General features: G+C 44.0%; 1 protein-coding gene across 1 annotated transcript in view; it reads left to right on the top strand.

Annotated features, from left to right (window-relative positions):
* LOC121868508 (protein O-mannosyl-transferase TMTC2-like) overlaps positions 1 to 11689 on the top strand; it is a 174896-nt gene extending 163207 nt beyond the window's left edge. The window contains 6 exon segments of the mRNA XM_042369174.1: positions 15 to 162; positions 1715 to 2038; positions 6233 to 6316; positions 7577 to 7585; positions 7588 to 7755; positions 8051 to 11689. Coding sequence (XP_042225108.1) covers positions 15 to 162; positions 1715 to 2038; positions 6233 to 6316; positions 7577 to 7585; positions 7588 to 7755; positions 8051 to 8218 — 901 coding nt within the window. The 3' untranslated portion in view covers positions 8219 to 11689.
* The last annotated feature ends 1362 nt before the right edge of the window (positions 11690 to 13051 follow it).

Here is a 13051-nt window from a genome sequence, read left to right as displayed (position 1 = left end):
CGTCTTTCTTACAGTGGGCTCCTGCTGGCGTCCACGGGCAGGTCGGAGGCGGCGGTGGAGAGTTACCGGGCGGCGCTGTGGAGTCGGCCGTGGCTCGCTCAGGCTCACCTCGGCCTGGCCGCCGCCCTTCAGCAGCTCGGCCGAGACGCTGACGCCATCAAGGTCAGCACTGTCAGATGAGGGAGAGTGAGAGAGAGGAGAGGGAGGGAGGGAGGGAGGGAGGGGTGTGAGGAAGGAGGGGGAGCAGAGGGAGGGATAATAAGAGAAGGGAAGGAGCCATTAACAGGTGTAGCAGGAGCCATTAACAGGTGTAGCAGGAGCCATTAACAGGAGCCAGTAACAGGTGTAGTAGGTAGCAGCCATTAACAGGTGTAGCAGGAGCCATTAACAGGTGTTAGCAGGTGTAGCAGGAGCCATTACAGGTGTAGCAGGAGCCATTAACAGGTGTAGTAGGAGCCATTAGAGCAGGTGTAGCAGCCACAGGTGTAGCAGGAGCCATTAACAGGTGTAGCAGGAGCCAACAGGTGTAGCAGGAGCCATTAGCAGGTGCCATTAGCAGGTGTAGCTCATTAACAGGTGTAGCAGGAGCCATTAACAGGTGTAGCAGGAGCCATTAACAGGTGTAGTTAACAGGGCTATTAACAGGTGTAGCAGGAGCCATTAACAGGCAGGCCAGGTGCAGGAGCCATTAACAGGTGTAGCAGGAGCCATTAGCAGGTGTAGCAGGAGCCATTAACAGGGCCATTAGCAGGTGTAGCAGGAGCCATTAACAGGTGTAGCAGGAGCCATTAACAGGTGTAGTAGGAGCCATCAACAGGTGTGGAGCCATTAACAGGTGTGGCAGGAGCCATTAACAGGTGTAGTAGGAGCCATTAACAGGTGTAGCAGGAGGCAGCCATTAACAGGTGTAGCAGGAGCCATTAACAGGTGCTTGCCTATGCAGGGCCATTAACAGGTGTAGTAGAGTGTAGCAGGAGCCATTAACAGGTGTAGCAGGAGCCACACACAGGTGTAGCAGGAGCCATTAAACAGGTGTAGCAGGAGCCATTAACAGGTGTAGCAGGAGCCATTAACAGGTGTAGCAGGAGCCATTAACAGGTGTAGTAGGAGCCACCACCATTAGCAGGGAGCCATTAACAGGTGTGTAGCAGTTTGTAACAGGTGTAGGAGCCATTAACAGGTGTAGCAGGAGCCATTAACAGGTGTAGCAGGAGCCATTAACAGGTGTAGCAGGAGCATTAACAGGTGTAGGTGTAGCAGGAGCCATTAACATTGCAGGGTGGCAGGTGTAGCAGGAGCCATTAACCTAACAGGTGTAGCAGGAGCCATTAACAGGAGCCATTAACAGAGCTAGCAGGGCCATTAACAGGTGTAGTAGGAGCCATTAACAGGTGTAGCAGGAGCCATTAACAGGTGTAGCAGGAGCCATTAACAGGTGTAGCAGGAGCCATTAACAGGTGTAGCAGGAGCCATTAACAGGTGTAGCAGGAGCCATTAACAGGTGTAGCAGGAGCCATTAACAGGTGTAGTAGGAGCCATTAGCAGGTGTAGCAGGAGCCATTAACAGGTGTAGCAGGAGCCATTAACAGGTGTAACAGGAACCATTAAAAGGTGTAGCAAAAGCCATTAAAAGTGTAGCAGGGGCCATTAACAGGTGTAGGAGGAGCCATTGACAGGTGTAACAGGAGTCACTAACAAATGTTTTGAACGGCAGGTGTTGGAGACGTGCCGGGGAACAGGGTCGGCACCTGCCAGGGACAGCCTGAGCCACACCTGGGCGGTCATCACCTGCAGGCAGAGGCTGGCCCGGGCGCACATCCTGGCGGGCCGCCCTCATACCGCGCTGGAAGAGGTGGCGCACGCCCTCACGCACGCCCCAGACGGCTACGGCACGCACGCCCTTCACACCCTGGCGGCCGAGGCTCACCTAGAGGCTGGAGAGCATGCCGAGGCCCAGGCCGCCCTATCTCGCGCCCTGGCCGCCCACCCCCACCACGTGCCCGCCCACCTCACCTTCTCCAGGATGCTGCAGGCTAATGTAAGTTCCTTCTCTTACTAATGGATCATGCGGGAGTTGGCAGTGTTAGGAGGTACACACACACACACACACACACACACACACACACACTCAGAGACCGTAATTACATATAGAATAATCAAATAATACACTCAATATAATCGAGTTTTCATACAGCAAAATTAATTCATAGTTTCGCATTTCTGTATAAATTATCACGTGATTTTTATGCTAATTGGATTAAACGGCAGGTGTGGATAATGCTGCTTTTATTATGTATCTCGTCAAATGGATCCACTAATGGGGCGGAGGTAATTAAACATAATTAATTGGCCTTATATGATAGAATATTATATTAATAACGTGAGGAACAAAGCTACATGGAAACAGTTCATTAACATATAATTCACACCTGGTGTTACCTGACTGTTGGAGGTGGCTGCTCAGATGGGCCCCAGTTTTAAAGGGTCCTAGTCTTAAGGACCCCAGTTTTAAAGGATTCCAGTTTTAAGGGATCCCAGTTTAAAGGGCCCCATTTTAAAGGATTCCAGTTTTAAGGGATCCCAGTTTAAAGGGCCCCATTTTAAAGGATTCCAGTTTTAAGGGACCCCAGTTTAAAGGGCCCCATTTTAAAGGATTCCAGTTTTAAGGGGGCTCAGTTTTAAAGGCTCCAGTTTTAAATGGTTCAGTTTTAAAGGACCTAGTTTTAAAGGGTTCCTAGTTTAAAGGGCCCCATTTTAAAGGATTCCAGTTTTAAGGGGGCCCAGTTTTAAAGGCCCCAGTTTTAAATGGTTTAGTTTTAAAGGGCCCAGTTTTAAAGGACCCAGTTTTAAAGGGTTCCCAGTCCTAAAGGGCCTCCAGACTTAACTCTTTCACTTCTCATTTTGTTTTCATGGCTGGTTCCTTAAAAAAAAAAGCCTCTGTTATGACTTCCGGGAGTTGTAATTTTCGTTAGACTTTAGTGGGTCTTTTATCAGTATTGCAATTACCTTCGTTCACCACTGTAACACCTTCTTAGTTAGCTCACGACCTGATAACTTTCCTCGGTAGAAAATGAGAAGATAGTCGCCTGGGTTGAAACTGTACTCCAGCCATTGTCTTTCTCTCACTTTCTTTCGTTCAAACTTTCTTTCGTTCAAACTTTCTTTCTCAAAACCAGAAAATTGCAAGATGGTTTTTAAATAGTTGTTTTGTTTCGAACTTTAGGTCACCACAGATGAGAGAGTAGAGATTGATTTTATATTGCGGTGGAAATGAAGTGAGACTCTACCTTAACTAGATAATACACACCCATCACTATAGTATCACAAGAAATACTAACATAAGACTCTTTGAGAATCCCCAACCCTGAGCCACCAAGTTAGTAATGATAAAAACCGACATTCCCTTACCCTCTATATCACCCACCTTCCACAAGCTGCTGGCCCAGTCTATAAGGTTCCGTAATAGGAAAACAATTATTTAGGTGGAGTAAACAAGAGCTCTCGAAAAGCCGGCAAGAAGCAGTTGGCAGTGAGGTGGGTGTTGACCAGTACGTACGTGTGTGTGTGTGTGTGTGTGTGTGTCGGTCAGGGTTGAGAAATTATGGAGTATCAGATCCCCCAAAATTGTACGTTTAAATAGCATTCTAAAGGCTAGATCTTATATATATATATATATATATCTAACCAAGACATCTTACTGTCACTTGTTTTTTAATGTTTTTTTGTGGTAAGTCAGCTTCATGTAGACGGGTTCTGGGCCTGTGAGAGTTAATCAATTTGAGGAGCTGGTGAAGTGAGCTGACTGGAGCGAGGGAGAAAACTAATCTCTTTGGGGTCATTAGGTCAGGAAAAAACATACATACTGTAGAGCTGCTGTGACATCTAGAACCTACTTGTGAGTTATGGAAGTAGCACGACATATCTGTATTTTTAAAGATTTGTTGTTTCCAAAAATTTATTCCTCTATTAGTAAAGGAATAAGTACGTACACAAATAACTTTCACCAAGATGTAATAAATTTCGATCCAGTGTTTCGAAAATTGGTCGACAGTCTCGTGTGGTATCGCTAAAAAGATTACTTTAGGCTGTAATCGAGCGAGGGGCCAGCAGGCGGTGTTGGTTAGTTTCCTTTTTTTTTCTAAAATGTGACCATGACTTCTGACCTTAAGACTCGGAAAACCTAGCAGGTGTGGAGGAAGTGTGGGGGATGTCGTAGTGAATTATTACAGTTCTCGAGGTATGCTGCGGAAATACTACACTATCATACTTGCATAGTAACCCACAGACAGCACTCACGTGGCCCCATCGGCATGAATAATAATCCTGGATAAGCCAAATGCTGAATCAGGAACAATGATTATGGTGATGAGGGCTGACATAGTACGAAGCTAAATAATTATTTTTTTTTACCCCTGAAAATCAAAATAGTATATTGTAGTTCACTCAAAATGTTGGAAAATAAATGTAAACAATAATCTGATCGTTTATCACTAGTATAAACATCTATAACAGCAAACGGATCCTTAGTCATTGTGGTGACCGTAACCCGCCACACTCCAGGCTCTCGGATAACGTTAATCCAGGCTGGGGATGGATCACCAGGGAGCGGAATAAGAGGATCTTGGCTAAGGGGTAGTGGTGGGCAGGCGTAGATAATGGAGGTGTTGAGAGGCGAGCGAAGCTGCTATTGTGCGCTAGGGGCCCCAACACCTTTGATTAGGGCCCTGGTCAAAGGCTAACATGGACAGCGGGCCCCAATCATCGCTCTGACGACGACGTCCTTTGAAGTCTAATTGCTGCCAGCGATATCAGTCCTTTGGCCAGACGCAGAGTAAACAGGACGCTGGTACCGCCCGCCTCACTGCCAGATGAGAAGTCTGGCTCTCGCAGCCTGGCTTAGATGGCAAGGGGAAAAAGTATACTTGTTTGTTTGTGGAACGTGTCAGAGCTGTCTCACCAACCCTCGGTGGGAATATCCGCGTGTTTTTACATATTTTATTTTAACCCTGGAATGTTTAATGTAGTATCTACACTTATAATTAATATAAGATTATATAGGCTGACTATCGAGTGAACATGTTGCCATTATCTCCCGTTGAGTAAAAACTGATCTTTTCAAGCTATTATATATATATATATATATATATATATATATATATATATATATATATATATATATATATATATATATATATATATATATATATATATATATATATGCTGATAACCACAAGGAAAGAAGAAACGGCATATACCTAGATCACGCGCACACAGTGATTTACTTGCATATATATATATATATATATATATATATATATATATATATATATATATATATATATATATATATATATATATATATATATATATACTGTATATATGTGTGTGTGTGTGTGTGTGTGTGTGTCGTGTGCTGTGTTATTTGTGTTAATAACTAAGCGATGACATTCACTGTTTCTCCTACCATGTTATAAGCCATCAAAAACTTACACTGTTTTTATGGTAGTAGAACCCTTCAATAACCCTACACTCGTCCCTCTCTAAGCCATCATTCGCCTCTCACTAAGCCAGTTTCATCTACGTCAAGGCCAACCCCTCACTAACCCAGCATAACTCCTCAATAAATCAACACAACCTTACTAACCCAGGACAACCCTCACTAACCCAGCAGAATCCCTCACTAACCCAGCAGAACCCCTCACTAACCCAGCAGAACCCCTCACAACCCAGCAGAACCCCTCACTAACCCAGCAGAACCCCCACTAACCCAGCATAACCCCTCAATAAATCAACACAACCTTACTAACCCAGGACAACCCTCACTAACCCAGCAGAACCCTCACTAACCCAGCAGAACCCCCTAACCCAGCAGAACCCCCCACTAACCCAGCAGAACCCCCCACTAACCCAGCATAACTCAATAAATCAACACAACCTTACTAACCCAGGACAACCCCACTAACCCAGCAGAACCCCTCACTAACCCAGCAGAACCCCTCACTAACCCAGCAGAACCCCTCACTAACTCCAGCAGAACCCCCACTAACCCAGCAGAACCCCTCACTAACCCAGGAACCTCACTAACCCAGCAGAACCCCTCACTAACCCAGCAGAACCCCTCACTAACCCAGCAGAACCCCTCACTAACCCAGCAGAACCCCTCACTAACCCAGCAGAACCCCTTACCAAGACAACACAGCCCATCACTAAGCCCTTTGTCTCTCCCACATAGGGCAGCAGAGTGGAGGAGGTGGAACAGTGGCTTCGTCGCGCGGTGGCTTTATGCCCAACGATCCACACGCCCACAAACATCTGGGTGAGTGATAAGGGAGGAGGGAAGGGATGGTAGAGGAGGGAGGGGAGAGGGAAGGGATGGGAGAGGAGAGAAGGGATGGGAGAGGAGAGAAGGGATGGGAGAGGAGAGGGCGGGAGATGGGATGGGAGGGGGGAGATGGGATGGGAGGGGGAGATGGGAGGGGGGGAGGAGATGGCAGGGGAGGTAAGGAGATGGGAGGGAAGGGAAGGGAGGGGAGAGGAGGGAGGGAAGGAGGGGGAGATTGGAGGGGACAGAAGGATAAGGAGAGGAGGGGAGGGGGAGATGGGAGGGAAGAGAAGGATATGGGAGAGAAGGGGAGGAGATGGGAGAGGAGGTGAATAGATGAGAGAGGAGGTGAGGAGATGGAAGGGGAGAGGAGGTGATGGATAAGAAGGGGAGGAGATGGAAGGAGGGAGGGGAGACGTCACTTACAGGTAGGCTTTGGGGCATCAATTTAGGAGGGTAGTTTATTGATTTGTCCATTAGTAAACCTGTTGAATACAATGTAATTCTACTATTCACACCCCCCAAGGTATAAATCAGTGTACTTTCATTTAGATATTTTCATTAATCACTACTGAAGGGGGTTCATTCCTTCTTCCACTAACTTCACCCACATAATTATTTTTTTTTAATATTTAACAAATTAATTAACAAGTTTTTTTTTATGATTACTGAAAAATAGAGGCATACAATTTTAGGGTGTGTCGGTGTGAGGCAATCTTAGACCTCCACGGACACACCGGAGGATCTTACTGTAAACTGACTTTGGATAATATCAGCTTTCACGAATTAGTTTTATATCTAATAATAGTGGAAGCTTACCATGATAGTATTGTGTCTACCATACAATCATTATCTTATGAATTATTACCAGTGGCCACAAAATTATGGTCATTATAGGTCATTGAAGAGTCTTAGTATGTCACCAGCGAGATGGATGTGTATTAGGGGTGGAGGGAAGAGCCATCGACTTCCCACCACTCCTGTGTACAACCAAAAAAGTATTTAGACCCCAGGATCCAGTCGAATAGAAAATGAGTGATCACCTCAGATGTGTTTATGTATCAGTTGGATTGGGTTGGTCTTTGCCTGATGTTTCATATTCTTTCCAGCACTTGGGGTTTCGATACTTTTTGGGTTGGCTGTACGTGCCAAGCTACGAACATAGAAAGTTAGATTTAGATACACAGATATACTCGACAATATTCCCTGGTGAGTGTTAGTCACAAGGACCCTCTTTCCCTCTCATCCCTTCAGGTCAACTGCTATTAGAACAGGACCGTGTAGAGGAGGCCGTCGGGGCGTGGTTGAGGGCCGCGTTGTTAGACTCTACGGATCACACTGCTGCCTTCAACGCCGCCACTGCCCTCAGGCTGGCCGGCAGGAACCAGCACGCCGAGACCTTCTACAGACGAGCGGTGCAGCTGCGGCCCAAGGTCAGAATTTAGTACACAAAGCTAAACGTAACAACTTATTTGTATATTTGATGTACCGCAAACTGTAGATTATATTCCATGATAACTAGTCTATTGGGCCCAGCCTTAACTAAATCCAGTGTGAGTGGGCCCCAGTTCCAATGATCTGGTTAGGATGGGGCTTAACATAAATGGACCTATTTAGGATATGGGCCCATTTGATCTACAACCAGACCCAATACATTAGATTTTAGTGCCAAAATGTTCTACTTATATGACATGCATAATATAAGTCCTTTTTTCTTTCCTTACACAGGATGTGTCGAGCCACCGGAACTTGGGTGCCATTCTACACTTGAATGGTAAACTAGACGAGGCGCGTAAGCACTACGACGAAGCCCTGGCTCTAGCCCCCGGCGATCCCCAGACCACCACCAACCTGCAGCGGCTGTCAGCACTCGTCAACAAGAAGGGCCTCTCCTAGTGGGCCTGGGGCAAGGACCCACGGGCTGTTGGTGTCGTGTGCAGTATTTCAGGATCCCCTCATATATCAGGAGCTCAATTTGTAGACGATCCCAGACGATAATGTCGTGCATTGGTTTCTGTGATGGATCCATAGTATTCCTGTTTATCCCGTGTGTAAGAAACTCTCAGAGAATGCAGAAGACGAGGACCAATGCAACTGTATGTCACCTCTACCTTGTTAGGAGATCAAGAGGAAAGAACAAGAATAACCGTGGGGTCACATCCGCGGTGACTAGCAACGAGTCATCAGAAATAAATATATTTACAAAACTTTTTTTAATAGATGCTACATTGCCCCTCCCCCTCCCCAATATATCCCACAAAGTCATTCACCAAGTTTTTAATACATCTTTAAATGCTTTACTATTATTTATTTTATAAGGTTTGCCACTGGGAACTGACAAGGGAGAAAGTCGAGCTAAGTACAGTAACTGAAGACTTGCCACTGACGTTTTTACTGTTATGATTTTATCTTTCAACCTCTGAAAATTTTCGGTTTTCTGGCGACGATACTTTCACCTGTACATATAACTACCCAGCCTTCCATAGTGGTCTTCATGTGGGTGTTCCTGTGACAGGAAGGACCAAGACCCTCACACTCCAACAACAAACTTCAACAGTCTAGTTCTTGGTGCGCCAGATGACGACAACACTGTGTCTAGGACTCTTGTTCTCAAAAGGGATTCCAGTTCTCCTGCATCGATGTCCATCCTGCTGAGGCGGTTCTCGGGAGGGTGACGTCACTCCCGAAGATAAAAATATTCCAAAGGTTCTTCTCTGTGTCCCTCTGTGGTAAACGGCCTATACATCAGTGTTCTGTGTGATATTTGTTAACATTTCCTTCGCTAATATTGCATCATTATCAACAATTAATCGCTTTCAACGTGAGTAAAAGATCCTTACAGAAATTGTTTATTCTCAAAGGTTAAAAAAAGGAACTTTCTGAACCTCTGTGGTCATTATTTTTTTCCATGGCCCCTTTACATCTCTCCTTAACGACACTCCCAGGAACAGCAAGAAACCCCAGTGAGATTAAGGTTAAAGTTACAGCGAATTATATCTTATATATTATACATATACTTGTCCAATTAAGTAAGGAGGAAGACTTATAAAGAAGTAAATGTAAAAGACATCGCTTGTACCATCGGCTCCAGAACTGCCCGTCAGCGTACACAAAATCCCTCATCAGATGAGGACACAAATCTTCTTCAACTTGAGGCTCGAGCACTTCTGGACACCCCGGCGATGTCAGATTTCTCTCAACCAAAAAATATTAAAAAAATATATAATCTGTGTCATATTTTGGACATTCCTTAACATCAGTCTGTGATATTTGCCAAGAAAAAGATTATTCCATGACATTGTGGCACTAGTTTTAACCCAACCACTGTCACCACTACTTCACGTGTTGTATAATACCCATTTATCAAGAAAGTGTCATTATTTTTTCTCTCTTTCTGTTTTCTTAAAAGATCAACGATGGTGAAGACCAGAATGTAACGAGATAATGTCAACTTCCACTAACATAACCTTGTTGTGCGTGTGTGTGTATGTGTGTGGCCAGCAGCGAGGCGGCCTGTGTACAAAAAACTCCATCATAATGCTCCGGCACCAAGATATATGACGGGAAAATGTCATCCTCAGAATTTCTATCTCTTTTCTTCGTCATCTTCTTCCTCTCCTCTTCTCTTACTGTGTCTACCAGGATTTTTTGACACTTGCAGTATACCAGTGCAAAACCTTACAGTGGTCCCTGAAATTTTATGATATTGCACTAAATGGCTTTTGAAAGTGAATAGCATTGCAAGTAAATGGCCTTATGGTGAGCGATTTCTTTTTTACCCGGATTATTCTGCAAAGTCTTTAAGATTTAAACTAACTCCGTTTTTTATATAGAACCGGTTTCTGTAGTTTTTAAACCCAAGAAGTTTAAGGTAATAAAAAAATAAAACTTTTAGTCGTCTAGTCAACTCTTAAGCTCCTTTAGTGATTTTCTTTGCTTTTCAATAAGTCACCAAGTCGGTAGGTTTTGCTGTGACTCACCACTTACTCAAGTAGTCGATCGACCTCGATAGTAATTCACTCAGCCTAGTACTACTGGTAGGCGTAGACACACCAATACTCATAGACTCATTTTCCGACTTTGTAGTGAGACTCACCGGGCTATTGTAGTGAATAAGTGACTCATCAGGTGACTTGGAACAATCAGTATCTATTAAGAGCTCACTGGACCTCAGGTTAGGGAGTTAAGTTGCCAGCGGCTTCACTCTCTCACTCACTCGCTCGCCACGCCTCTGTTGACTCATGTGATGAACCCCTCGAACCCTCATCCAGCTCGACTCATTAAAAAAAAAAGAGGAGGAAGAGAAGGAGGAGAAATAAACCTCCTAGATGAAGAGAAGATGTGAGTTTATAAGACTTTGTAATGACTGCCTAAGGATCATTTTCTCGTCATTATGTGAAATCTATTGTGTGTGGGGAAGAGACACGGTGACACATACTATCTCATGGTGGAAGGTTGATAAGTCGAAGAATACAATTTCTTATTATTACAGAGCTGATGTGTCGGTGTATGTCTGAGTACGTCGTCGGTGTCATAAAACTAAAGACATGTGTATAAGCCATGTGTGCAGCCAGATGATAAGTGATCCCTCATTAAAGCAAAAAATAAAAATAAAAAATAATAATAAAAAAAGAATCATTATGTCACCCCTGAAAGGCAGAATCTGTACATAGCCTGAAACAAATATATCGATTTTTTTAAGGACCTCCCCCCCTCCCCTTTTCATGAATCTCCCCCCTCCCCCCGAGCACCCTTCAATGACGCCCCCTCTCTCTGTCTTTCTCTCTCTCTTTATCCCTCTTGCCATTTATCCCTTCCTCCTTCAATCACCCCCACCCCTTCCTCTCCTTCCTACATTCTCTCACCTCCCCCTCCTCCCCTTCCTGCCTTCTCTCTCCCCTTCCTCTCCCTCCTCTGCTCCCCTTCTGGTCTAAGATGTGCCTAAGCCTCTCACCATGACAAGCCATATTTGTGACGAGTTCTGCGGCTTTTGGCCTTACAACACCAGCTAATACGGTCAATTTTCCCATAATTTGTATCAAGAGGACGAAAACTGTTAACAAACGTGACCGTAAACCACAAGACATCAACGTCAAGTCGAGAATCGTAGGTCATCAGCTTCTCATTGGTTCCCTTGTATTGAATGGCAGCCAATGAGAAGAGCAACATAATGACTTACTTGGAAATGACTTATTTTTTGTATTTTCGACCGTATTGCTGTGTGACTGAAGGGTGAAAGTCGCCGATCCGGCTAACAACCAGTATAAAGGAGTCGTATTATACATTGGTGTTTTTACCCAAATAATAATGTGCCGATGATAGTGATATGTTATAATTAATATCAAATATATTATATGTGTTCATTAACTTGTGTGTATTGCTATCCTTTAGAGCGGTCACAGCCGCGGCAGAATAGGAGGGTTGATCAAAAGGTAATCACCAATCAAAAGGGAGGGTTGTGAATGGCTAATCGGCAGGAGGCAAGGTCTATGAATAGTTCATCAGCAACTAAAGGGCTGGTGCGCGTCACCAATCACGGATCAAATGATGTGAATTGGTAATGGCATAAAAAATGTACCTAAATGGTCAATCACAACAAATAAAAGGGACCACTAGTGGGGATTACACACACGAGTACCTGAACCTGCACCGCACTGTCAACAGCATCATGACTTATACATATATATACATATGTTACACCCCGTTTGTGAAGCTGCACAGTCCATGAAGTGAGCAGTCATTTTGCCCAGGTCATAAAATGGCCTCTCAAACTAACGGGTATAAAATACATATACAGTATATAGATACACATCAGTATATATGATTATCCTTATATACCCACATTCTACACAAGCCTCGAGAGGTCATTAACGTGAAGGAGACATTGACCAGACGAAAGCATTAACCTGGAAGACATCCTAACCAATACACGGTGTTAATCTGGAGGAGATGTTGATATTGAGGGGATATTGATCTAAAGTGATCATTAACCTAGAGAGACGGAGAATAAACTGAAAGATAATAATATTGTGTAAGGAATATTGATCAAGAGAGAATATTGATCCGAAAGGAAGATTGATAAGGACACTATATGATACGACAGGTATAGTACAGTATATTGATCTTTTGGGCATAATGACCTGATGTATGCAGATGTCTACAATGAAAGAGGTGAGAAGTATCTAGAAGAGAGAAGTGAGGAGTATCTAGAGCAAAGAGGTGAGGAGTATCTAGAGTAGAATAGTGTGCCAGTTGGTGAGAGGAGAGATAACGTAATACTAAATGAGAGAAAAGTACCTACAGAAGGACTACAAAAACAAAGTCAGAAAAATATAAGAAATTTAGTAAGATTGACTCCACGGTGTTGCTACCTTTACCTCCTGTGGGCGGAGGCGAAGGGGACACAAGCAATACCATGACCCGTGTAATTGACAGTTTCCCTCATCCTTCATACGCTCCCCACTACAGGTGATTTATGATCGCAGATTGAGAAAATAACATAAATGCCTATAACTAAAATAAAATATTGTATTGTTTTTATTACTTACCGTCACCCAAAGAACATCTGTGGAAAAATGAACGCAATTGATAGACAGACAGATGGTTGATAAGTGAAGATCATGTACACTTTACTTAAGTTAATACTGAACGTAAGTATTTTATGTTAACATTATCACTGTAGTGTGTTATTGGTCATTACAAACAAGCGCAACGATCAGTTCATAACAC

This window comes from Homarus americanus, unplaced genomic scaffold (genome assembly GCF_018991925.1).
Source record: "Homarus americanus isolate GMGI-L3 unplaced genomic scaffold, GMGI_Hamer_2.0 scaffold59495, whole genome shotgun sequence".
In the NCBI taxonomy this organism is placed as follows: Eukaryota; Metazoa; Arthropoda; class Malacostraca; order Decapoda; family Nephropidae; genus Homarus; species Homarus americanus.
This window is presented reverse-complemented; position numbering and strand designations above follow the sequence as displayed.